At 43.3% G+C, this 25,374-nt stretch overlaps 1 protein-coding gene across 1 annotated transcript in view; it reads left to right on the top strand.

The window, feature by feature from the left end:
• The first annotated feature begins 1,242 nt into the window (after nucleotides 1-1,242).
• Nucleotides 1,243-25,374, top strand: part of LOC148185127 (unconventional myosin-X-like) — a 94,282-nt gene continuing 70,150 nt past the window's right edge. Inside the window, exon 1 of the mRNA XM_088052790.1 lies at nucleotides 1,243-1,372. Within this exon, the coding sequence (XP_087908916.1) occupies nucleotides 1,352-1,372 (21 nt within the window). The 5' untranslated portion in view covers nucleotides 1,243-1,351. The remainder of the gene's footprint in view (nucleotides 1,373-25,374) is intronic.

Below are 25,374 nucleotides of genomic sequence, written 5' to 3'. Positions count from 1 at the left end.
TTTACCTGCTCTCCTCCTTTTTCAGATTTTTTTTTTTTTTTGGACACAAAGGTGAAACTAGAAAGTTTTTCCTTGTGTAATGTATGTATTCTTAAACTCACCTTTTTTAGTGGCACTTATGCTCTATATGTTGTCCATGACAAGTTGAAAAATGAGAGTTGCAGACTCATGATTATTTCTACTATCAAAGGCTGGTTTTCAGGTCTCCCATAACTCTGCTCACATGCTCAAGCTCCCAAGCCAATACTAGGGTTCTGCCTGTGACAGAAAAGCAGAATACTGTATTTTCTTTCTTTGTGGCTGTGATTTATTTTTTAGAACATTTCTTCCTGCAGTGTGAAAGAAATAGGCCAGTATCTGCAAGATTTGATTCCCCTTTGCTGTGTTTCTTGGGCTGTTAGTTGCTACAGGATCAGCGCAAAATTATGAACAAGGTATGTCTCCAAACCCTGAACATTATAAATCTGCTTTGCAGAAACGTAAAGGACTGGAAAACTATATAAAGGAGGGCTATTTTCATTTGCAGCGGTCTCAGCGAGTGGCTGCTGCAAGATGTGTTCAGCAAAGGAGCACGAACCTGAGGAGAGCTCGTACATAAGTATGCTACACATTTACCTACGGGCTGCCCGTTCTCAGCAGAACCCTGCAGGTAGGTATTCTTTAACCACCTCGGGCAGCACCTCTGGCCGGACGGCGGAGCTTTGCACGGCTCTGTACTGTCGAGCAAAGGAGCGGAGCTGCCCTCAAACCGGGTCGAGCCTCCGCTCCCCTTCCAGCAGCGCCCACGCTCCTTTCACTTCGCATTCCAGCGCGGCTTTCCGCGCCCCGAGCAGCCGTAGGCGCGTCCCCAGGACCCCGGGGACGGCGAACCGCGGGCAGCAGCAGCACGGGGCGGCACGGGACGAGCGGGGAGCCGGGGGGCGCTGCCCGCACTCGGGCCGGGGCGGGGCGGGGCGGGGGCGCGGCTGAGCTCGGCGCAGGGAGCGGCGCGGCCCCGGCTCCGCCTCTGCTCCTGCCCCTCCTGGACGGGACGGGGCGGCCCCGGGCAGGAGTGTGCGGCGGCGGGAGCTTTCCTTGTCCTCCTCCTCCTCCTCCTCCTGCGCGTCAGCCCCGCTGCGGGTCCCCGCGGCGGCTATGCGCTGCCGGGACCGCCCGGCCGAGCGGCGCTGAGGGGGCGGGCGGACAAAGGCTGCGGGCTGGTGCCGGCGCTGGGGCGCGATGGAGCGGCGCGGCGGCTGAGGCGGCTCGGTGGGGCGAGCCGTGCCGGGCCGTGCCGGGCCGGACGAGAGCGGCACATGGTGCGCGGCTGGTGCCCGGCGCTGCGCACCCGCGGGCGGGCCGAGGGGCCACCATGGACAACTTCTTGGCGGAGGTGAGCGCGGGCCGGTGGGATCCTCCTCCTTCTCCAACGTGGAGTCGCTTTTGTGGGGCAGGATACCGGCAGGAAAGCGGCGGCAGGGTCACGGAAAGTGTTCGATCCCTCGAGTAGTTCGGTTTGCAGGGTGTTCACGGGAGCAGCGCCCGGGGAGCGGGAGGCAGGCGGAGAGGGAGGGAGGAAGTGAGGGAGCTGCGCCCCCCAAGTTCCCGGCCTCTGTGGCTGTGGTCGGGGCGGAACTCGGAGCCGCCGGGCTGGAGCGGTGCTGCGGCGGGCTGTCCGCAGCCGGGCGGGCGCTCGGCGCTAACCGGGGCTCATTAGAGCAGCGGGGGATGGAGGCTGCGGTGCCCGGCTCTGCCCCCAGCCCCGCGCCCACCGGCAGACCTTGCCCCGCTTTCCGCTGCCTCCGAAACCGTGCCGGGGTGGGAGGGAAGGGGGAGTCCCTCCTTGGGGGGCTCCCTGTGTGAAAGCCGGGGAGCGCGCTTTGTCCGCCCTGCGCGGGCGGCACGAGAGGCTTCAAACGATGGAGGTTTCAGAGGCAGGGCTGCCGTTGGGCTCCCTTTTTTAAAGGTTTGTTTGTTGAGTGTATGTTGTTAAGTACAGACGAAATATTTTATACGAAATGCAAAGTCCTGAAAGTCGTTTGAGCTTTACCGTGGTTTTGTGGAACTTGACAACTTCAGTATGTCGGGTGAGGAAACCAAATCAAAGGTGCTTTGCTACTGACTCACGATATTTGATGAAACTCAGAACCTGGGTCCTCTTCTGGTCCAAGCTAGCTGATTTTTGTACAACGATATTTTAGTGGATCAGTTTATCCCGCCTGGTGTCGACACAGCCTTATGAACATAGAGTGTGCAGGATCAGTGTCTTCTCTGGGTGTGTTATGCCTGTAGTTTGCTGGCAAAGCCCGTGACTGGGTTCTGGCTTGTGGTGACTGCCTGCACACTTGCTTTAATTGCACCTCTAGCCGAAGCAGTTGCACTGTCAGGGTTGTGAATACAGGCCAGGCATCTGTTTTACAGGGCTGTGATTAATCTGCAAAACTGTCCTTTGCCCTCATGAAACAACGTCCCGCGTGTTCTCGGTGCTGCTGTTGATGCTTCCACAAGAAAAATAGGTGATCTGTTTACCGAAATAGTAATTAGTCAAATAAAAGAAGGTCATACACTTTATTGCTTGTTGGCTTTTCATTTGTCAGACAACAAAAGTTCTGTCAAGTGCAATAAGAAGGAAGAAATGCAGGATTAGCTTTGATGAAGTCTGAGTTAAGTAGTAATACTGCACTTTTTTTTTTTTTTTTTCCTTTAGAGGATGTAGCCCTCACCTTTCAAAACCTTGTAAGCCATGAGCAATATGGTAGTATTAACCTAGCCTTGCAAAATTAGTCTGAAGAGTCATTCACCCCAACACAAAGTACTGCAGTGTGCCCTACATAAAGGTGAAGAAGAGTTTTCATGGTTTTGGCTCCCCTATTAGGCAAAATTATTTGCTCCAGGGAAAATACAAGTAAATTTTGCCAGTCTATGTTAGTATTTCAGCATATATTTATGTTAATCTGTGGTTGCTTCATGTGGACTTTGATCTTTCTTAAGAACTTTGACTCCCTTTCAACATGTTGATATTACTTTAAAAGATCAGTAAATATAGCACCTTGACTTTAATCTGCATCCAAAGTCCCACCCACAAGTATAAACATTTTCCTTCCCTCACTCTGGAGCAGAGCATATGTAAATGGAAAATAAGGGAGCATGAGGCACAATAGCAGAAATGCACTGACTCTGACCCAACTACCACAGAAGAATGTCTGTTGAAGGCACTGGATTGAGCCACTAGGTAATTTAATTTGCGCGAGGCAGACATCCTGCAGCTGCTCTCTACAAAAATATTTGCTGACTTATCTAAGGGAATTACTGTTCTCGTTAAAATAAGTTATAGTGTGAGGAAGAAGGAGGAAGCTGGATGAAAGGCACAGGTGAAAAGCCCAATGTGCTGTGCTCTCCCTTGTCAGCCATGTAAGCCTGCTGATATGACTATATTTTGGGAGAAAAGCTGATAGGGGAAAGGGTAAATACTGGTACTTCAGGGGAGTTTCTCAGCATTACCAAGAAGCTCCTATTCACCACACTGGAGGCAGAAGTTTCTTCAGTCTGGCTGTTGCAGAAAATATTGTACAGCTTAAAGGTGTTAATAGGAAAAAGCCAAAACCCTGCATTATTATTTCTCCCATATTTTTCCGTAGTTAGATGCTAAATATAACATGCCTCAAAGTAGGGTGATGCTTACTGGAACCGAAGGAGGCAACTGAGTGAGACGCGTCCAGAGAGCAGGAGGTACATCGCATGGGAGGTACTCCTGTTGGGACTTGCTGCCTTAAGTGAGGTGTGGGATAATGCCTGGATCCTGCCAATCATCTGATGCTGCCATCATTTGTGACTTAGCAGTTCTTTGACTTCTCCATCTTTCTGCCCAGTTTCCTTTACTCTTTCTTAGTATTCTTAGCTCTTACTGTTAAAGGACAACAAGTGGTTGTACTTGTCTCCTGGGAAGCCTTGATTTCCATCCCTGTCCCAATTTTCTAGCTCAACCAATTTAAAAAAAAAAAACACGTGGCTCTAAGTAAAGAATTAGGCTAGAAAAGTTTGTCCTGTAACTTACTCCCCAACATGCTTTGATTGCTGAAAGATATTAACGTAATAACAAAGTTGCATTCTAAATACAGAGATGAAGTGTTTTCTGAGGCTGTTTTAAAGGCTGTTGATTGGTCTGTGCTGCCTTACGGTCTTTGAAGGAAAGTTGGGGATAGAATTTTTTGTTTGTTTGGTTGGTTGGTTGGTTTTTGGAGTCATATTTGCTTATCTAAATTATTAAAACCTATAGAAATCCTGTATGGGTATATGCAATAGAGCCATTTGGCTGCATTGCTTAAAACAGCCTGAAAAAATTGTTCCCATATGTTTTACCAACAACCAAAGTACTCTCAAGGGAACAGGCTCCTGTGGTAGCTGAGGTCAGACTTTTTTCCAGAGAGAATGCATTCCTGCTAAAAGGGGATGTATGCCATGAGGGAAGGAAGAAAGTAATTTCCAAATGAGGCAGAAGACAAGGAGAGGGGAGATCAAACTGCCCCTTCAGCGTCTAAAGTTCCCAAGCAGGGCTTATCAGAGCAGCAAGGGAAGAGGATGCAGAAGTCAGGTTTATCTTCTTCCCCTTACGTGGTAGTTGCTTTGACCAATACATAGAGGATGTTGCACTGAACAGTGGTTGATGTCCTTGTCGCAGAAGAAGTGTGGTATTTGTGTGTCACATTGCCTGGTCAGAAAAGTCAGAGGTTAGGAGAAACTTCTGTAGGTCATCTTGTCCAAACCTGCCCTCCAAGCTGGTGCTCAGCTCCTGGGGAGCTAACTTGCAGCATGGTGTGCATAGGGGTGGCTTCAGGGATTGTTTGGATTTAGCTGTTGCAAACCTTAAAGGATTCCCCCCACCCTTGCAACTGTGGAAATTGAGGAGAAGGGAGACAGGCCACAACTGTGTCTCCTGCCTTCTGTGTAGCATGTCTGGGTAGATGATATTGAGGGAGATCACTATAAAAGCATCACTATCATAGAGGTCCTGCTGATGTTTCTCCAACACGGTGCAGGAGTTCATTTGGAACTGTGGGGTACCCTACCTGTGTCCTTTGAGGCACAGCAGATACTCTGTGTCTACCATGCTTTTATTTGTAGCACTACCACTGGTGCCTCAAGTTCAGAATGGTTTCCTTCATTTCTGCCCTCCACAATTGCACATACTTGCCTGTGTACCTGGTTTTAAGGAGAAGGCTCCCAGCTTGTATTCTGAGGGAGCAAGTGTTGAACCGCCCTGTGTGGGAAGGATAGGGGACAAAAATTTAGCTTCAGGAAGATGTCAGTGGAGGTATCTGTTTGAATGTGGAAGCTCTTAATTCAGTTATGCAGCCTGCAGCAAGTTTTTCTTCGATGCTCCCTTGTTACAACATTTGGCAGATTGCAGCCTCACAGCACTGAGTCCTTTGAGGGTTCATCACCTCCTGCAGACAGGTGGCTTTGGCACCACCAGGGTTATTCACCTGAAGAGAAAACCTGGTGATGCAAATAAATACTTGGATCTATATACATGGATTCTGGCTGTGCTGTGCAGCACAGTGTATGCATTCGGGATGACCTTTAAAGTCTCCCCAGTTTTCATTTTGTTTTTATCAAGTGTTTTGACGATAACACATGCATGGATCTGGTGTTCCGGCTTTTGGTATTGGTATAAGCTGTGTAGCCTACACCAGCAAAGTCATCCTTTAAACTGGTGGGGCAAAACCATCATCCCATGAGTGATGGCATAAAGGTGTTTCTGGAGACCTTCTGAGCACCAATGCCATGCCAAGCAGAAATAGTGGCTCTTTTGGCTGTTGACATTGGCTGTGTTCTCTGAAGTTTCTGAACTGTGACTTCTCATATTTAGGTTTTTTTGGAAGCTGATGGTTGTTTTATCTACAGTTATTTTTAGGTTAATTAGAGAGCACTGTGTTTTGAATAGAAGATTGAAAGGGGGCTTAGCACTACCTGATCAAGTCAGAAAGATAAAGTTTTTTTTCAGTTTTTTTTTCTCCAAGCTGGGAATCACATTCAGCTCATCAGTATCATGTAATGGATACTGCCCACCACAGATACTTCACATGTGCCTTTCATAAGACAAATTTGTACAACTGAAACATTGTCATCACTAGGCTGAAACCTAGAAACCCTCCTGGCACTGAACACATTGTAAAATCACACAAGAATTCTCTTAAAGCTGCAAAATACATAGGTTTTGAAGTTGGCAATAGAGGCTCTACATTCTGCGGGGTCTGCCTGTGGGTTTTTTGGTATGTTCAGTCAGTCTCCAACCAAAGAAAAGCTGTGAAACCCACTATTACAGAAGACTTGGCTGCTTCTGAGTCTGGGGGTTTTTTACATAATGGTGATACCTCACTGAAATGTTAACTTTTTTTTTGTCTTTTCCCTAATTGTAGGTTTGTGTTAGCACTTTGTGTGTAAGCTATTTTGCTCTAACAAGATATTCTTCTTTATACATGTTTTCATTTGGTGAGTACTGTGTATGGGTGATATTGATGGTTGTGAACCTCTTTAGTTTTGTTTGTTTTGTTTTGTTTTGTTTCAGAGCTGTCACACAGCCTGCTGGCTGGTAAAAGGGAATAGTGTTTGAAAGCATGGCTAGTCTCAACTTATTTTTGAGGCCAGGTGGCATGGGCTTTTATCAGAAATATTCCACTTTTTTTTTTTTCCATGATTCTGTGATGGCAGGAGAGAACAACTTTGGGGGAGAGAGGGAAGTAAAAAGGAAGGGTAGCTTGAGCTTTCAGTGACTTGTGGGGAGTTTAGTGCACTGGTCCCATGAGTAATCTGAGAAACCTTGCAACCTTTCAGTGCTCTTGTTGCCCCAGTGTGCCTCAAAAGATAGAAGGAAAAGTTTGGGGCCCTTATCAATATTATGCATGGTTGCACCATGGTAGGCTCCCACTCTGGTGATTTCAGCTGAATCTTTGTCTTCAGCATAGTAAGACCAATATAGTGTCATGAATCTGTTTCTTGACTTTAGAAAATAGTAGAAAATAGCTGAAGAAAAGCTGATAGGTCCCTGGCTCTGTGTGCTGGAGCATATGTGTGAATATCTATATACACTGTGCTAACCAGCCACTAGCAAGTGAATAATGTGTCTCCTTTTTTTCTTTCAATATGGATTGTTAATATTTGTGATACTTTTAAAAAAAACTTCTAGCAAAAAAAAAAAACCAACCCAAAACTTCTTTTTGTGTCTCTTGGATGGGTGCAGACCCAATGGAAGGTGCAGCAGCCTTCAGCCAGGAGCAGTAGCAGCAGCTCCACCCCTAGAGCATCCAGAGGGTAGTTGACTGTGGTGCAGTGGCAGTTCTGAAGGGAAGTGTGTCCTCTGGGTAGTTTGATCTCACCAACCTTTTTGGCTGCAGGGTCAGTATTTTTCCTTAGTGAATCACAATCTTCACATGTGGTGAGAGCCAGGAACATAGTTTTGGGTGGAGTAGGGGTAGAAGGGCAGGAGGTAAAAATCACTCTGTATTAAGACTTTTGCTGAGGGGGGAAAAAAGAGTTATCAGCCTTAAGTCACTAATTGTGACAACTTTACAAATTTTGGGATGTGACCTCAAAACTTCCTAGATTGATTATGACTTCAGGCTTGTATCAGAGGGTCATGGCATAGGCGTTCTTGTTTCTCTTGGTTTTTCCTGATATTTATCATTATGTGACATTTTAAACCATTAGTGAGACATAAATGACTATGATTTGGTGTTGGGACCATACCTAATGGTAAATTACTGGGTTTAGGTATTATTGGTTCAAATTTTATATGGTGCCTTTTTCTTTTCTCTAATTATTTAGGATTTTCCAAGATGTCCCATATTTGAAATGTGAGCATTACCCATTGGCCGTATTTACTGTAATGCAACTTTGTTCTGGACAGCCCCTGATTAAGAAAGGCTAAGTGGATTATCCTTTTCTTAAGAAGTCTGTTAAGTAGCTCAAACACTCTATTCTTATAAAAGCAGAACTTTTCAAAGTTTGGTTCAGAATGGGAACTGATATTGACTATGCTCCAGATCTGTCTTGTGAAGTAAACTATATCCATGCTGAAGAATAAACTACAGCTTTGCTATGTGGAAAATATGAACATTATGTTGGGAAAATATGCTGGGAAATATTCATTAAGAGAGAAGGAATGAGTAAAAATTGCTTGTATTTCTAAATCTTCCTGCAAGAAGAAGAACAATGGTGGGAGAGAATATACTGTCCACTTCTAGACACATTTCTGCAAAACCAGTGATAAATACTGTCATCTAAGGCAGGTTCAAATATCATTTATGCTTAGTCCTGATATCCTCAGCCAGGTCAGCCAATGTAGGGATGTCTGGCAAATATTATGCAATGTCTTGTTCCATGGACATTGTGACTGGATGGACACTTTCTCATTACAGACCGGATTTATGGTATCAGACTTCCTTTTCTTTGAGAGTATGTTGTCTTCATCTTGCAGCAAGCCTCACTAGGTTTTTGACTTAATATTAAGCTAAGATGAATGTTCAAGAAATCAATGTTCTTTTTAATCCATCTCTTAGATAGATTAAATGTTTCTGTGATATTTTTGGTGAGTTTGGTTCCGATTTGTTCCAAATTAGGGAAGGAGGAAGAAGGAGAGGGTAGCTCAGCAGCAGATTTCAGGGACCAAGCTGTGCCTTCACATGGAATCCTGGCTGTGGCATGCACAGGGTAAAGGGCTGTGTTGGAGGACTCAGGAAATAAAGTATTAACTGCCCTTTCATGTATTAGTATTGCCTTTTCCTATATATTCTTGGGAAACTATTCATAATCCTTTATTATAGGTCAGTGATACAAGAGTGTGTTAATACAAGTGTTTTTTGTTTTGGAGAATGCCCTTAAGGGGGTTGCTGTAAGTACACCTTAGCAGAGGAAAGTGTTTGGTTGTTGCTGTTTCCCCTGGGGGACAAAAACTATATTCACATTCTGAGCAGGCTTACCTGAGGGCATTTTTTCATGGCACATCTGGCTTTATACTGGGGTTGTCATTAAAAGTATTGAGGGTCTTCTGGGTTGTGTTCTCTGTTCTTAACTTCTTGGCATAGTAAATGCTGGCAGAGTGGCACCTTGCTGCCTAAGTCTGCCATCATGGGTTCAAAGTCAGGATTGATTGTGGTGCCTGGAGCACAACCTCAGGTAGAGACCTGAGGCTCAAGGGTTGCTGAATACCAGCTGTCAGCTGGAATTACAAAGCAGAGTACTACTGAAAGTTGTCATCAGAGTTAACAACCCAAATCCCTTGGCACTCTTTCTCTTATAGACTTCCAGAAGGCTTTAGAAAACTACTTTTGATTAACTTTCCAGCATCTGGAGAAAACATTTCTGTAGTTCTTGAAATGATTGTGAACTGTGAAAGTGGTGCTACTGGCAAAGCCTTGTGTGGTTTTGGTGTTATGTGCTGCATGTGCCTGTTGATCTTGCTGAGAGGAGTGCAGGATTTCTCTGAAAGGTTCTCATGCCTTCTCTTTTGGATTCAGCCAAACTGGCCCTGAGTTTGGGGATGGGAGATAAAAGAAGTTTATTCCTTGTTTTATAAAAAAAATTGATGTTTATAGCATAATCAGAAATGGATTATTTGTTCTTATTTTAGTTGCTGTTGTTTAGAGTGACATTAAAATGTTTTCTCAGATTAAGTTAAACATATTTGTTAAGAGAATGAGAATGTTTTTCTTATGAAGTTGTTTATCTTGAGGAGAAGTCAAATCCTTTTGTTTAATATACACATCTGATTACAGAGTGAGTGGACATCATTTCTATTTGACCATTTTAGTGGATCAAACCCAGCTTTGTGTCTTGGTTAGGTTATATTTTTATTTGCTTCAGAAAGGAGCCAAGCTGGCGGGACATGAATCATGTCAGGAGTCACACTGGAGTTCTCCTGGAGTTCACATCAGGACGAGGAGTACATGCTCATTCTGTAGGTCAGACTTCTTGCTTTGCTGGTCATCTTCTTGGATCTCTTCCCCTTATTAAATATAGACTGGGTTTGTGATTAGGGTTTATCCCCTCATTACAGCTTTCTGGTGATGGGTACAATGAATAGGTTTGTTTGGTGTGTCCAATCAATTAGTATAGTCCCCAGAAGAAAATAAGAGCAGCATTTACAGCAGGGCTTTGAAGGGTGGCATTTCCTGCTGCCTTTCAGACCGTGTACCAGGAGGAGTGTCCCATGAAGTGCACCCTTTGTTCTTGAAACTCCAGTCGGATCCTGCCATGTGGTACTTGATAAGCTATTTCAAGGTATAAATATACACAGCAAATCTATGCTAGAAAATGTAATTTGTGCAGCAGCCCCTTTTTTTCCTCTTTGCGATAACATTTCTAAGAATTTGCACATCAAATTTGAGAAGTTTTAACAGGTGGTAGATGGGATTTTGGCATTTTCACAGCACTTAAGGCAAAAGGCGGATTCTCTGTTTTGTGTTAGTTTTAAGAGTCTCTACTCCCAATTTCTGTTCCTATCACACCATTTCTGCCATCATTTTGCCTTGGTGATCCAATACCTTAAATTTCTAGAGCTCTGGTGCAGTTGTTAGTATCCCAGATTTCTTTTGTACAGAAGCCCATGAATAAACTTAATTGCAATGTGATGAAATATTTGTATTAAACTTTTACTGTGTAGTTACACCTTTGTCAGTAGGGTACCTTTGTGCTATGCAGTTAAGGTGGAGATGCCACCTCACTTGTACTTGGTGGAGGACAGAAAGTGGTATGGAAATCTGTGCATTTTCTTATGAGCATCCAGTGGTCCTTTGCTGGTGGCTTGTTCTCAGCTGTCCTTACTGAGTGAAAAAGGGAAATACTGAGTCTTAGAATCCTTTTCCTCCGGACAGGGATTCAGCAGTTACTGTGTTCCAGGTGCTTCTGGACTCAAGCAAATATAGGTTGTAATTCTGAATTTTGATTTCTTGAACTTGTGTGCCACTTACAAAAACATTTCTTTATATTGTTTGGAAATATTTGATTTGAAAAGTGCACAGTTGCTTTATGCAGTCAGAGGGGCCACAAAAGCTTTTCTGTTTTCCTGGGATTTTTTTCTTTTCCTGCTGGAAGGCGGCATCAGCAGTTTTGGTAAGCAATATGAGCTGTGACTGTCCAAGAGCACAGGGATGTTCCTCCCACACTGCAGGTAGACATTAGGCAAGAAGAGTGGCTGCACATAAATCAGTGGCTAAGTTGAAGGGACAAGAAAGGCAGCAGAGGCCCAGACAGCTTCAGCAACAGATCATGGGTCACACTGCTGCTGGGATGGCCCCAGGGACTCCTGGGGGTTGAAGGAGAGGAGCTAGCATAAGGCTCTGAGCAGGAGCAAATGCTTTAGTAGGATGGCTCCTCAAAGGGGGCTTCTTGTTGGATACAGTATCTGATAGCTACCACTTTAAAATGCATGAATTAAGCTTTTTTTTTTTTTTTTTTTTTTTTTTTGCTTTGTAGTTCCTTTCAAATTTGTAGAATAATCTTCTGTTACTGTCCTCTTAACCAGGAGTTTTCCTAGCTGTAGGTTTTGTGTGTGTGTTTGCTGGTTGGGTCTTCGGCATTATAGAATCATTGAATGTCTTAAGCTGGAAGAGACCTGCAAGAATCATTGAAGTCCAGCTCCTGGCCCTGCACAAGACATCCCAAGAATCACACCATGTGCCTGAAAGCATTGTCCAAATGCTTCTTGATCTGTGTCAAGCTTGGTGCTGTGAACATTTCCCTGGGGAACTTGTTCTAGTGCCCAGTAACCCTCTGGGTGAAGAACTTCATCCTGATATCCAACCTAGACTTCCCCTGACACAGTTCCATGTCATTCCCTCGGATCCTGTCACTGGGCACCAGAGAGAAGAGTCTGCTCCTCTGCTTTCCCTCAGAAGGAAGTTGTAGACAGTGATGAGGTCTCCCTTTACTCTCCTCTTCTCCAGGCTGAACAGACCAAGTTACCTCAGCTGCTCCTGGTACAGCTTCCCTCGTATGGCTTCCCCTCCAGATTCTTCACCATCTTTGTGGCCCTCCTTTGGATGCTTCATGATGGCTTTGTACCTTTCTTATATCATGGCACTCCAAACTGCACACAGGACTCAAGATTCAGGCTGCCCCAGCTCAGAGCAGAGCAGGACAATCCCCTCCCTTGCCTGGCTGGCCGTGCTGTGCCTGATGCCCCCCAGGACAGGGTTGTCCCTCCTGGCTGCCAGGGCACTGCAGACTCATATCCAGCTTTCCATCAACCAAGGCCCCCAGGTCTCTTGCCACAGTGCTGCTCTGCAGCATCTCATTCCCCAGTCTGCACATACATTCAGGGCTGCCCCATCCCAGGTGCAGAACCCACCGCTATCCCTTGCTGAACTTCATATTGTTGGTGATTGCCCAGCCCGGCCCTCTGATTTGTCTAGGTCTCTCTGCAGGGCCTCTCTTCCTGTGAGGGAGTCAACAGCTCCTTCCATGATAATGCCAAACTTTTGGAAAGCCTTGCATTTTATAGTAGTCTTTTTTAATATCTTTTTTTTTAGTTATATTGGGGAATGAATGATGTGCTTCTAGATAGTTTGGTATAGGCATATTGGAGAAATCTGTGTTTTTTTCCTAAAGAAAGCTGCTGTAACATATGTTGCAAAAAACAGTACTTTGGCATTTGTTAGTAGTACTTCATGGGTGGCAAAAATTATTGTAATAAAATCTTCTCTTTGCAGTTTTATTGATGCTGAAGTTCCTACTTTTTGTTTCTGTGTGATCATCTTTTCCACTCATTTTGTTCCAGACACACTGCCAGTGGAACTAATAGTCAGCAAGTGTCTCTTTCTCTCCAGAAGTCCCGTTGTGGTATTACCACTTGTTTTTCAGGAAAGAGCTGGATTTTTTTCAGATCTTTGTAAATGTTAGAAAAGGGAAAAATTTCAAGAGTTCTCTATCACTTGGCAAGTGCTTTGCTGCTGAGGCTGCTGGAGATAGTCTGTACCTGAGACCATTGGGATGTTTGCTCTTTACATCTTCACTTGTGGAAGAGTCTGAGACCACTGGCAAGTAAGGATACTCCTTGTGTGTGCTTTGAAAAAGAAAAGGTTGTGTCAAGTAAGCTCAAAGGTATGAGGTGCTGGTTCCTTTGTGGGTGTGTATATTTATTTAACTTGCTGATATTTTATTGTACTCCAGCCACGATGCTGTGCTGTTCCTTCCTTTCCCTGTGTACTAATTAAGAGGAAAGGCGTGGGGGAAGAGAATCTAAACAGGATATTTGTGCCTTCTGTTAACCTGTTGTTTCTTGGTAATGCTGATGTTACCTATGATTATTGTATATTGCATGTATTTTTTTCCATTTCTTAAATTTAAGTAAATTATTTGCACAGCTGCTGTGACTGCACAGGAGGAAATGTATGGCAAAGAATTGCTTCAAGGTTATTTAGAAGCAAAAAAATTTGATTAGTTTGTGTATCTTTTCCCTCTTTCTGACCTTTGTAGTTGGAATTAACTGAAGCAGTAAAAAAAAATGGTGTTTGTTTGTTTTTTTTTCACAGTGACCTGGGAAGCTTGTTCACAGCTCAAAAGCCATACTGAGCAAGAATAACATAAATGTCTGAATTGCTGAAAGCTTGAATTCCCTGATGGAAAGATGGTTTGTTGAGGAGAAAAAATAAGGTCTGAAATAGTAGCCATTAGTGGCTATAAATAAAGTTACTCATTTAGGCCCTCAGACAGATAAAAGAGAGAAATTGTTCCAGTTTTTCATCTTTACTGTGTGGTAAAAAGTAAGGTATGTCATGCCCTGCCGTCTTTTAGATGGCTTTAAAAATAGCTCCACCTGGGCTGTTTTCTGCTCAAAGGGAGCTTTTCAAGTGTACTTGGATAAGTGACGAAAGCTGTTTGGCCACAGTATGAAATAAATACATGTATTTATGAATCATTTCACTTCTAATAAGTTTTGTTCCCTGCAGGGCAGTGTCTGTTTAGTCGGTACATTTACAGTTCTGATAAAACTCTGAATTCTGTTTTTAACCCGTCTCTGTGATCGTGTGAGCAATATGGAAATGATGTAGGGAGTAGCTAATGTGTAGCCATGGGTAAATTGGCCTTGTCTCTTGAAAAATAAAACATGGTTTGCAACCTCATGAAGGAGCAGACTGATTTTCTTGGAGACACCAGCAAGTGAGGAGGATGCAAGAAATCAGCCTGAAGTAGCAATGCACTGAGACTGCCCTGGGGACCCTGGCATTGTCTTGAAGACTCCAGGGGCTCCCTGCTGGGTTTGGGAACCACTTCAGACAGATGGCTGGTTTTCCTAGGCTCCAGGTGTGGGGATTAACCTTATTTAGAAGGGCACCAAGTGCAGTCTGGGTCTTTCTGTGTACAGTGCTGAAACCACAAATTACACTTTCAGTTTAAAAGTCTTTGTTTAAGAAGCAAGTCCCTTCTATGCTTAGCTGTGTTTTCGCCCAATTAAGTGACGGGTTCTGGGGTTTGCCTGAATAGCTGAGTAATAATTAACCTCTCTTTGACTTGGTGGTGCAGAACTAGAACGTTCATCTTCAGAGCTAGATTTCTTCTGCCTTGCTGACTGAGCAGTGAACACGTCATGTTCTCTTTCCCCTTTAATGCCAAGTGTGTTTGTGGACATGTTACATTTGTTGGGCTTCTTTGGAAAGTAATAATAAAGATGCAGTGCTCTTGGGCTTATCCTGAGTCCATAGCTCAGCAGTGAGTGTCCTAATTGTTGTGACTCCCAGCTCCCTGTGTGCATTTTGCCCAGCAGCTCTTGCAAGGCTGATGGGGCTGTTATAAAGGTCTCTCCTGAGCCACGGGGGGATGCAGGTGAGCAAACTGTTCCCAGTCAGTGAGTTTTGCTTCTCTTATCAGCAGATGTTGGCAGTTCCCAAACAAGTGGCTGCAATAGTGGCTTCTGACTGGGCAGGAGCAGGAAAGTGCTGGATAAGTAAAAGCTTGTTGGTTGGTAGGTTTAAAGGCACAGAAGAGTTTTAGGGTTTTGGTGATCTATAGCTAAGCTATGTGATCATGTCTATAGAATAAACCCAAAACAAGCAGTGGGAGTTAGTGTTGAGGCTTGGGTTTCTAAAATTTGGCGCCTTGACCTGCGTTGTACCACATCGTGTAACTTTTTCCATGGAAATTTAGCTCCTGATGTTTCTCTACTTAAAATAAATAAATACATCCTGGTAATCCCAGGATGAATATTGGACACAGTTCCACCTGAGTAACATCAGAGTTATAATATGTTTAAAATTAAGCATTTTCTGAAATACCTCCTATTTTTCATTTCTAGCGGAGTGCAAGTCAGCTTGGCTTCTTACATGTCACCATCCAAGCCTGCTGTGGGGAAACATGTCCCTAAGTGTGACAGGGAAGGTTGAACTAGATGATCTTTAAAGGTCCCTTCCAGCATAAACCAGTCTGTGACTGTGAACACTGCATCTATTGGGACTCAGGAAATTCCCAAAAATCCACTTAACAGTAACCAGGAAAAAATTATTAAAATCCAGGAGGTAACTACTGCTGATCTTGGTACAAGTTATACTGAAGTAGCAGTGACCATGGTGCGAGCATAGCTTCTACAAATCTGCTGTCACTGCAGTGCACACTGCAGGCCCCCTCTGCATTGCTGCCGTAGCTCCCAGGTGGGCAGCAGCGGGAGGCACAGCCTGGCGTGGGCTCTGCAGCCGTGTCCATCCTGTCAGGGACAAGGGCAGGGAAGCCTCTGCCACAATCATGTCTCTGTGCTCTTCACACAGATGTGGCTTTGTTAGCAGATTACTTCTCTAACTTACCACTGCTTTTTAACCCATCTCAGAATCATTGTTACATTGATTTGTACATTGACTATAGAGCTGCTTTTATTGCAGACATGTCCTTGGAAAGACAGAAATCCATTTTTTATTTCTACTTAATTTATTTTAATGAAGCCACCAAGCTGTCTCCTTACCTATACAGGGCATGGCATGTATTGGTGCCTTTTGTAGGGAAGATGTTCAAAACTGACCCACAAGATCCACAGGAGATTTGTTTTGGTTTTTAGGAAACTGTCCTTAACAGACTACTGTATTTGAAAGACTGCTGCTATATTGGCACACAGTAGGCAAAGATCAGTGATGGTTCCTTTAAATTATCGGAAGGGAAGGAGAGCAGTGTATGAAGTTGAGAGCAAAGGAGCAGGTGCCATGTTCTTCCTACCTCTGCCAACGCAACAGAATTGCCTCAGGGCTGGATAGGGGTAATTACACATTAGCCTTTGTCTTTCAGGCACCAGATGGTATCATGAGAACTGCTGTTAGGAGCAAAAAGTCCCAAGCTGGTGGTGTAGGAAACAGACTTAAAGAAGAATTGCACATTGCTCTTTCCTCCAAACGAGCAGGAAGAAGTTGCATGTGACAGTATACATCACTGTGCAAAGCAGTAACTGCATTTTACAGGGCAAGCAGTGCTCCACACCTGTGGCACATCACGGCCCGTGTTACTCATGCAGCTGCCTCAGGAACAGCGGGTGTGGGTGTGTGTGTGTGCACTCGGGGTGATCCATCACCAGCCCATGCTCAGTCTTGAGTATTCAAGAATCAACTTGCTGGGGAAAATTTCTGCTGGAAGCTTTTTATTTTGCAAGAGAAGAACCACGGCATGATTCACACCATTTATTTCTGTAAACGTGTCCATAAATAATTTTTCAACATAAAATAAATGGATACAGTTTTATCTGAGGGAAAGACTTATACAGCATACTAGCCTAAAAAACCCCAAACAAGCTTCTTGCAAGGTGACTGAAACTGTGTATTATCTTTGGAAGTTGGATATGTTTGAGGTGGGTCTTAATGTCATCTGGAGGAATAAAAATGGAGCAAGTGTCTGTTCATAGTAGCTATGGGCGTAGATTCATTCTGTAGTTCTCCTGTACAAATGGGATCTTCCTTATGTGAACATGAAGTGTGGATTTAACCTCTATAACATCATGAAACCATGTGTGTATCTGAAAATATACACAGAAGTTCTGAAGGTCACATTTGTGTATAAAAAAATACTCTTGTTTCTCTCTGAAGATGAAACGGAGCTGAAAACATGACCAAAACAATGTCTTGTCAGTGCTCTCTTCAAAAGATCTGTGTTCAGTGATAAACACAATGCCAGAATTGAGCTATGCTCATCTTACGAGTAAGCAGCTAGAATTATGATGAAATTATAGTAATTTCTTCGAAATAAAGACAAGTTGGTACTTGGAACAACAGTGAAATTGCAGGAAGAGTGGCTCACGGGCAATGGGGGGAAGTGACTGTCATGGGATTTGAATGATTTAAACTGCGTTGCTGCACGTGCCAAAGTGCTGCAGCCCTCAACAAAAGCTTCGCTCTGCTTTTGTCATGGTTGTCCAGTTGCCACAGCATTTTCCCTTTCTAATATGTTTTTCCCTTTCCCTGGGTGGTGAGGTGTAGTGTATAAATAAGGCTCTTGCCCTCCCTGGGAGTTTGCACCCATGCAAATAAAACCAGATCTGCTGCCTGTGCTAAGCATGGGGCCAAGTTCTGGGTAACTTGCTTGGAGGAGGAGCAGCAAGCACATAGTCCCTGCGGCTTGCAATATTTTCCACTACACACATGAAAATGGTATGGAGCTCTGAAGACTCAGAATTAATTTCCTTAGAGGTGAGGAAATCTCTGTTCCTGCCTGCAGAATGAAGTATTTCATATGCTGCATGGTGGATTAGAGGTAGAATGTGCGGTAAGCAGAAAGTTATTGCTCCACTTTGAGATGATGATTTATGACTTCTTTGAAAAGAAAATTGGTTATTTTTAAAGCCAAGTCTTTTTGACCAGCCAAGTAAAAGCTTGCAGGAAGCTAATACAGAGGTGGCAGTGTAAGAACTCATTGCTACTGCAACATCTATTTGGAGTAAAGCCTAAGCAGCTTTTCGTGTTTCCTTCTTCCTAGAGCTCAGGAGTGCTGAAGAGCGACCAGCTTGAGCAAAACAGTCTTGTGAGGCTGGGTGTTTTGGTAATCACGAGCAAGATGCTTCTCAGTTGTTTTGCCACTGAGATTAGTGACAGCAGACTGCTGTATTTGTTTTTTGAAGAGTAAAAAGACAATTTTGGCTAAAGCAGTATGAATAATTAGTAACATGCTTGAAAACATTCACTTTTTCTTGAAATTACATTTCTGAAAGTAATTCAGTGGGGATGAGTACCCCTCTGGGTGATCAAGTTGGAGCATTTTTCCCAGAGGAGGTCTGGGCTGAAGAAGCAATCATTCATTCTTCGGTTTGTGTCACATTCATATCAGCTGAAATCAAGCACGTGCTCTTTCTGACTAAGGAGGTTTTCCTGAATCCTCTTCTGTTCTACACTAATTAGCCAAAAATGCTTCTCTTTGCACAATTCCACGCTTCAGCATTTGTGGGAAAGTTTGTCTTTAGGTCATTTTATTTTACCTAAGTGTTCTTAAAAAATCCCAACAAAACAAGACAAAAACTACCACCGGAACAGAACTAATAGCTGTTGGTTTTTTGGGTTTTTTTTGGGGTTTTTTTTTGGTTTTGTGATTGGGGTTTTTATTTTTTATTTTTTTATTGACAGCACAGTGATATAAGGAGTGACTTTATTATTAGCATGAAAAGTAGTAAAAGATACTGGCTGGGTATAGGCAGAGGAAGGCATTTATATTTGTTTATACTTGCATTCTTTTGTACCATAAAAATCTGATTATAAGCACGTACAATTAAATGTGTTTTTATAGCACTGTGTGAAGCAGCCATGGAAAATTCCTAGTTTGAGCTTCTGCAGGCCTGCTATGAAGCCCATTTGCTTTGTTTCTTGTTTACTTCTGCTTTTAGGGCTTTGGGTTTGTTTGTTTGTGGGGTTTTCTCTTTTGTTTTGTTTTTTAATTTTTGTTTTTTATTTAAGAATAAGCACCTCTCTGGGAAGGGAAGAATCAGTAGTGCTGCATTTTGAGTGCTGCATTTGCTTTTTAATGTAGGCATACTGATGGTTTGACTTGAAGTTATTGTGCAGTCATCTTCTTTATAGACAATTTAAAGCATCATCCTTGTGATGGAAGCCTTGCAAAGCCCTCCCAGATCTGACAGACTGGGGAACTGCACCACTCTGTGGGGAGTAGATGTTTATGGAATTGTCTGGGCAGACATTTACAGAGGAGTTGGTTGATGTAATTCATTGCAGAGTAAAATGAATTTCCATGTAAGCATTCATGCTCTGAGTAGACACTTTCAGAGGTAACTGAAGGGAAAAGTCATGGTTCCCTGGGTTTTAGGGTCAATGAGGGTTGCTTGTGAGAACCTGCTGTCCAGTGTGTTGACTCATAGCTTCCAGCATAGCTTTTGGGTGGCAGGGTGAGGGAGGAAGCTGGGAGATGCAGAGCAGGGATGTGTAAATCTACTGGAACAGCTACCTTGTAGGAGAAAACTATGCTTTTGTCACACTTAAAGTTGCTCTATGATCTGTGTGTGTTGTCTATCTGTTAACAGCAGTGTCTCTCTACAAATACCTGTAAGGAGGTGGTAGCTGGGTGGGGTTGTCTCTCCGCACAAGTAACAAATGGCGAGACAAGAATTGTTGCACCAGGGACTGTCTAGATTGCATATGAGCAAAAATTTTTTTTGCCAAGAGTGTTGTCAAGCTTTGGATCAGGATGCCAAGGGAAGTGATGGAATCACCATACCTGGAGGTACTTAAAATATGCATAGACATGACACATATGAGATGTGTTTGATTGATCAACGATCTTAGATATCTTTCCCAACCTAAATGATTCGGTGATTTTATGTTAGTCTGTGGGTAGTGTGAGGTATTGGATGATGTGTACTGAAATGTGACTACTTCTTGAAGACAAGATGTGTAGAATGGAAAGAGGAGCTTGCTCTTGGCTATGGTCTTGCTAGCTCTTGCTTGATCCCCCTGCCTGTTGGTACATGCTGATCTCATCACAAAGATACTTCTGCTTCATATGCGAATAATGTGTCACACTCCCTACATCTCTTCTGTCCTTTCATTACTTTCACCAGCCTAAAAGTCTGCTGATTTTCAGTTTTGAATATCATAGTGTCATAGAATTGTCTAGGTTGGAATGGACCTTAAGAAACATTTAGTTCCAACCCTCCTCCGTATGTGTCCTCCCTTTCCCTGAGCAGGGACACCTTCCACTAGACCAGGTTGCTTGAAGTCCCATCCAAGCTGTACTTTGAACACTTCCAGGTTCTCTGGGCAACCTCACAGTAAAGAATTTTTTCCTTATATTTAATGTAAACATGCCCTCTCTCAGTTTAAAGCCATTCCTCCTTGTGCTTACACTACATGCTCTTTCAAAAAGTCTTTCTCCAGCTTTCTTGTAGGCCCACTTGAGGTACTGGAAGACCATAAAAAGGTCTTCCTGGAGCCTTCTCTTCTCTAGCCTAAACAACTCCAAGTCTCTGTCTTCGTAGGACAGTTGCTCCATACCTCCAGTCATCTTCGTGGCCTTCCTTTGTCCCATATCTCTCTGTCTCAAAGCAGCTGTGTTCTTGCCAGTCCTTCCTCTGGTCTCACATCAGTTTTTCTAGTATGGGGAAGCACAGCTCTCCACAGCTGGCACTTGCAGACTCTTCCAGGCTGGGGAAAACGTGACTGTCAGTCACAGCTGGCAGGTGTTTGTGTGAAGGAAACGGGATCTCCTCCCTGGCTGAGTTTGGGATCTCGACCCAAGTAAGTCACATCATTTAGTAAAGAGTATGATCTTATTTCAGACCTGATCCTGGAGAAATGGGGGGAAAAAGTTCTGCCTCTCTGATGCAGCAATGCTTCACTGCTTGCTTGAGCTAAACCCCTTGGCTAATGGGAAGCGGTGCAAGGGGTTCCCACCTTGATATATGAATGGTGCATCTCTGGAAGATTACAGTATGTATGCAAGTGTGTATGTATGTATGTACAGTGTATGGTCAAAATCATTTGGCTGAGGAGGTCCTTTGCCTGCTGACATGCATGTAGCTCTTCAGCCCTGGTTTAATAATGCTCTTGCACACTGGACGTAGTAAACTAGAAGAGAGTCTGAACCCAGATGTATTTCCTTACTCCTGGTTATCTCTGAGTTAAATGCCTATTTTGTCAGGGGGTAAAAGCTTTAAATCGCTTCTGTTGGTTAAGCTCTTCTAATTGCTTTGTAGTTTAGTTTTGGATTAAATCTTCAACAACCTGCTGTACAGTAAAACATGCATGTGTGCAAAAATAATTACAGAGGCAACTTCTCTGTGTTTTTGCTTTTCCTGGTCCTGCTTAAGTACTAGGTTGAGGTAGTCATTTTTCCTTTTGACAATTACCAGCTCATGTAAACATACATTGAAGAAAGAAAAAAAAAATAAATCAAATACCAGAGTCATACAGTAGATGTCTGTCCTTGTCATGGAAAGAAGGATGCAGAATGGGAATGCGTCAAGTCTCTAGGTGTGCCTGCAAATGAGGAAACGTGACACACCTTTCTGTTGAAAGGTGGAGTGCAGATTTTAAGCTTCTTTGGAAAGGTGCTGTAAGCCATGAGGAAAGGTGTGTCACTGCACATCCAAGGAACCTGTGAGCTGCTTTGTCTGACTGCCTTGGGGGTTTGTCTAGAGATCTGGGATGGAACAATATGCAATTACAGGGTTCTGTCCAGCTTATGATGTACAAGTTTCTGTGACAGAAGGAGAGAAGGTTTGCTCATATAAGACACATACTCTGTTTCTGTGTTTCCTACTAAAGGTGTTCCCTTCTGACAGTTCAGTAGTGAATGAACTTCAAAGGAGTAATTTTTTTTAATGTAATATGTAGGAAAAATGCCAGTAAAAAGAATAATGACTTGCCATAATGACTCCGCTGACTTGCCCTGTAGATGTTTCATTTTATAGTTGTACAAGTGCAAAAGAATCTAAACAGATACCCTAAAAAGGGTAGCATTACGCGAGGAAACATATCTGATCAGGGAGAAGTGGAATAAGCAAAAAGCAGGAGATTGCTTTTCAGAGGGTTGTGACCTTGGGCGGCTGAATATAATGAATGCAGTGTTTCAGGCTGCCTTTTTACCTTGCAAGTGCTGCATACCATTGGTATTCATCAGCAGTGACCAGGCTTTGCAGTGGGGACCATTGCAAAGCATCACCTTATTTCTGAGAGAAGTTTAAAGTTGATAAAATGCAGAAGTGTTCAAAGTGCATGCAGTAAGCTGAACTTAATGGATTTCTAACTTTACCCACTATATAAACTTTACTGCTATATCTTCCTTCAATATTGATCCCAAACTCTCTTCTATACTAAACTGTGCCTTCTGCCTGTATTACAGTGGTGTGAAATGCCACCTGTGTAGCTGCTTTGGTGTCACATTGCCTCTGGGAAAGCAGAGGTTAGTTAGCCCTGATTGACAGTCTTCTGCTCATACTGTGCAACAGCTGAAAAGGAGACCAGGCTGGGATTAAATTTCTCTTCCTCTACTGCCACCTAATTTTCCTTGTCCTAGGTGGTGTTGGCAAAGTGAATTAGGTGTTTTCAAACTGCCTGTTGCAATTTAGTTTTCTTTAGAAACATATGATCACAGGTTTGAGAAGTAACTCATAATAAGCTGTTTCATGTTTACTGACACCTTTGTGTTTGTTTTATGGTTGGTAGGTTAGATCCTGTTTATAAATTATATATGAACAATGAATTTTGAATTGAATGATGAGTTAGATTATAGGCTTCTATCCTTTGCAGTTTGACACATGTTCTTCATATTTCAAGAGAAAATTGAAAAATATTGAATGACAACAGTGATCAAATCATATGTGTTTTACATCTTTGTTTGTGGCTGATTTCTAAAATTTATTTGGGATCATTTCTGAGTTCCTGACCTGAAAAGAAGGAGAAGAAGGCAATCATTGGAGAGGAGGGAATGGGAAGAGCTAGCAATTCTCCTGTCTGCTCAGGCCCAAGAGAAGTGTCCACCAAATCTCAGGGAGTGTTTCCTCCCAGGCATCCCAAAATATTTATCAGGGTCTGTAGGACAAAAAAAAAAAAAAATAAAAAAGATGATATAGGCAAATGGAAGAAAAGACACTCCTCAGGACTGTATACAGGTGCAATAATTTCAGACATTCCTCTTACTATCCTTTATTTCAGAACCTGGAAATGTGAATTAATTCTAGAATAAATGGAAAGTGGAATTTTTTTTTTTTTCCCCTCTGTCTCTTCACAGGTGTGCTGGGGAGTACAACTGATGATCGCCCTTCAACTCTTTTCCCACCACTCCCTCTCTTATAAAAACAGACCAGATTACTCTTTTACTTAGGTAGTTAGTTCTGTTCTGTTGACTGAAGCTCCTATAACTCTCCAGCAAAGAATCTTTTCTGTGTAGAAGTGCAGTACCCATTAGTTAGTGTGCTATGAATGCTTTCATACACTGCTGGGATTTAATTAAGGTACTGTTGCCTGCTTGCTTTTGTTTTTTAAGATGTGCATTTCGTTGCTGCATGGGAGGCAGTGAGCTTCAGAAAATCAGAGGGCAAAAGGCATCAGATATTAAGCACCATAAAAAGTGCACATGTCCTTCTGAGTTACAGAACCTTTCCCACAGTGAGGCTGGTCAGGCATGTTCTGTATGAGGAGCCAGGCTGAGCTCAGGCAGTGCTCAGCAAGCACAGCAATGTACCTCTGCATCCCCGATTCTCCCCGTAAGCATCCGTTGTGTTTGCCAGCCTTTCTGCCTCGGGAGCATGGGAGTAAGCCAGTGCTCTGCCCTCTAATGATAAAGTGTGCCATTACGTTTTGCTTAATTGGTTGTGTTTTCATCAGGTGATCTCCAGACAGGCAATTTGGAGTTGCTCAGTGATTATTGTGGTTTGCAGTGTACAAATTAGTGTGGGAAGTTGCTAACATTAGCCTTCCAACTTAGGACTTTAGTGGCAGTGTCGGCTCATTCAGCATTCATCTGAATTGCAAAAGGGAAGCAGGGAGATCATGGAAGGACACTGGGTTGCCTGCCATTTGCTGGGCCATCTATGCTCTGTAAGAGGTGTGATCCTGTTTTCCAAACCTGCTTCTAGAAGCCAGGCAGCACAGGTGGGCTTCAGACATAGAGTATGATTACCCTCCTTACTGCCTGGATTTTTAGTATTTTTATTTATTTAATTTTTAAGGATGATTAGGTTGTAGAAATGTATTAGTGGTTCCCCACCGTCTCAAGTGGTTTCATAATCTATGTTGGACCCGTTCTGTATGATCCTGCAAGCCTGATAACATCTGCCCAAGGCTTGATAATGTCTGCCCAAACTTCCCAAATGCTCCTCGGTGCTACTGTTACCCACTTGCTGCAGGCCAGAAATCCAAGTTTTTCTGACTCGGTGTAGACATGATGTGTTTAATCCACAGCAGGATTCCCTGGGCTCCCATTCCTGCCTTTGAGCTATGGTACACTGCCTTGTGCCCACCCCGAGGGACCAGTGTGTGGGGTAGGCTGCTGGGCTGCCCAAGTGTCCCCTTCTGGTGTTGTGAAGAGGTGCTTGTCCCAAATCCAGGATATTGCCCCTGAGTTTTAGCAGAGCATATAAACAGGAAGGAGCAGGGGCTGCTGGTAGAAGCTGTTCAGTGAGTCACTGTGGCTCATGGGAATGGAGGACCTGAGCTCCAAATGATAAGGTCTCAGCAGCCCAAACCTTTCAACTGCTTGTGGTCAAAGGGTAGCTGGAATTTGTTCCTCAGCAAGGGGTCAGACTGGTCAGATGGGCTTCAGAAAGGCAAGGCTGAAATGCTAGTTGAAAAGACTACTGCACAGGTGCAACAGCACATCCTAATTTACCAACTGTTTTTCATCTGTATCCTTATTCTATAGAAGTTTACCAATATGCAGGGTCCTATGGATATCTAAAGGACATCATAGGTAGGCAAAGTTAGCAAAGATTTCTGGTGTTTGTAGGGCAAACCCCATACAGCTTGCCAAAATTGATTTAAGGAAAAAGAAATCAAAGAAAAAAACCACCCCCCCAAAAAAAAACCACAAAAAAACAAACCAAACCAAACAAAAATACACACAAAAAAACCCCACCAGAAAAAAAAAAACACAAAAAACCACACCCAAACTGAAGCATGAACTAGCCAAGTAAAGAAATAATTCAGTGTAAAATACATCTAGTATTTGTGTCCCTGTGGCAGGAGAGATACGTAGCAATCATATTGTTAAAACAAAGCTGTCAAGTGAAATGAAGCATACTGAATCATCATTTGTAATTTCAATGTGAGGGGATCAATACAACTTAGCAAAAGAACTTATGACCTGACATCTAAAATTCTTCTATTTTCAATAATCAGCATTTTGATTTGTAAAACAATGATAGAACTGTAGTGCATTGTTCTATTTTCTCACTCCTTTTCACACTTACTTTCTTAGTCTTGGAATAAAGTC

Source organism: Pseudopodoces humilis, chromosome 1 (assembly GCF_049639895.1).
Source record: "Pseudopodoces humilis isolate 2021_Gansu_Grassland_sample_001 chromosome 1, ASM4963989v1, whole genome shotgun sequence".
Taxonomy (NCBI): Eukaryota; Metazoa; Chordata; class Aves; order Passeriformes; family Paridae; genus Pseudopodoces; species Pseudopodoces humilis.
This window is presented reverse-complemented; position numbering and strand designations above follow the sequence as displayed.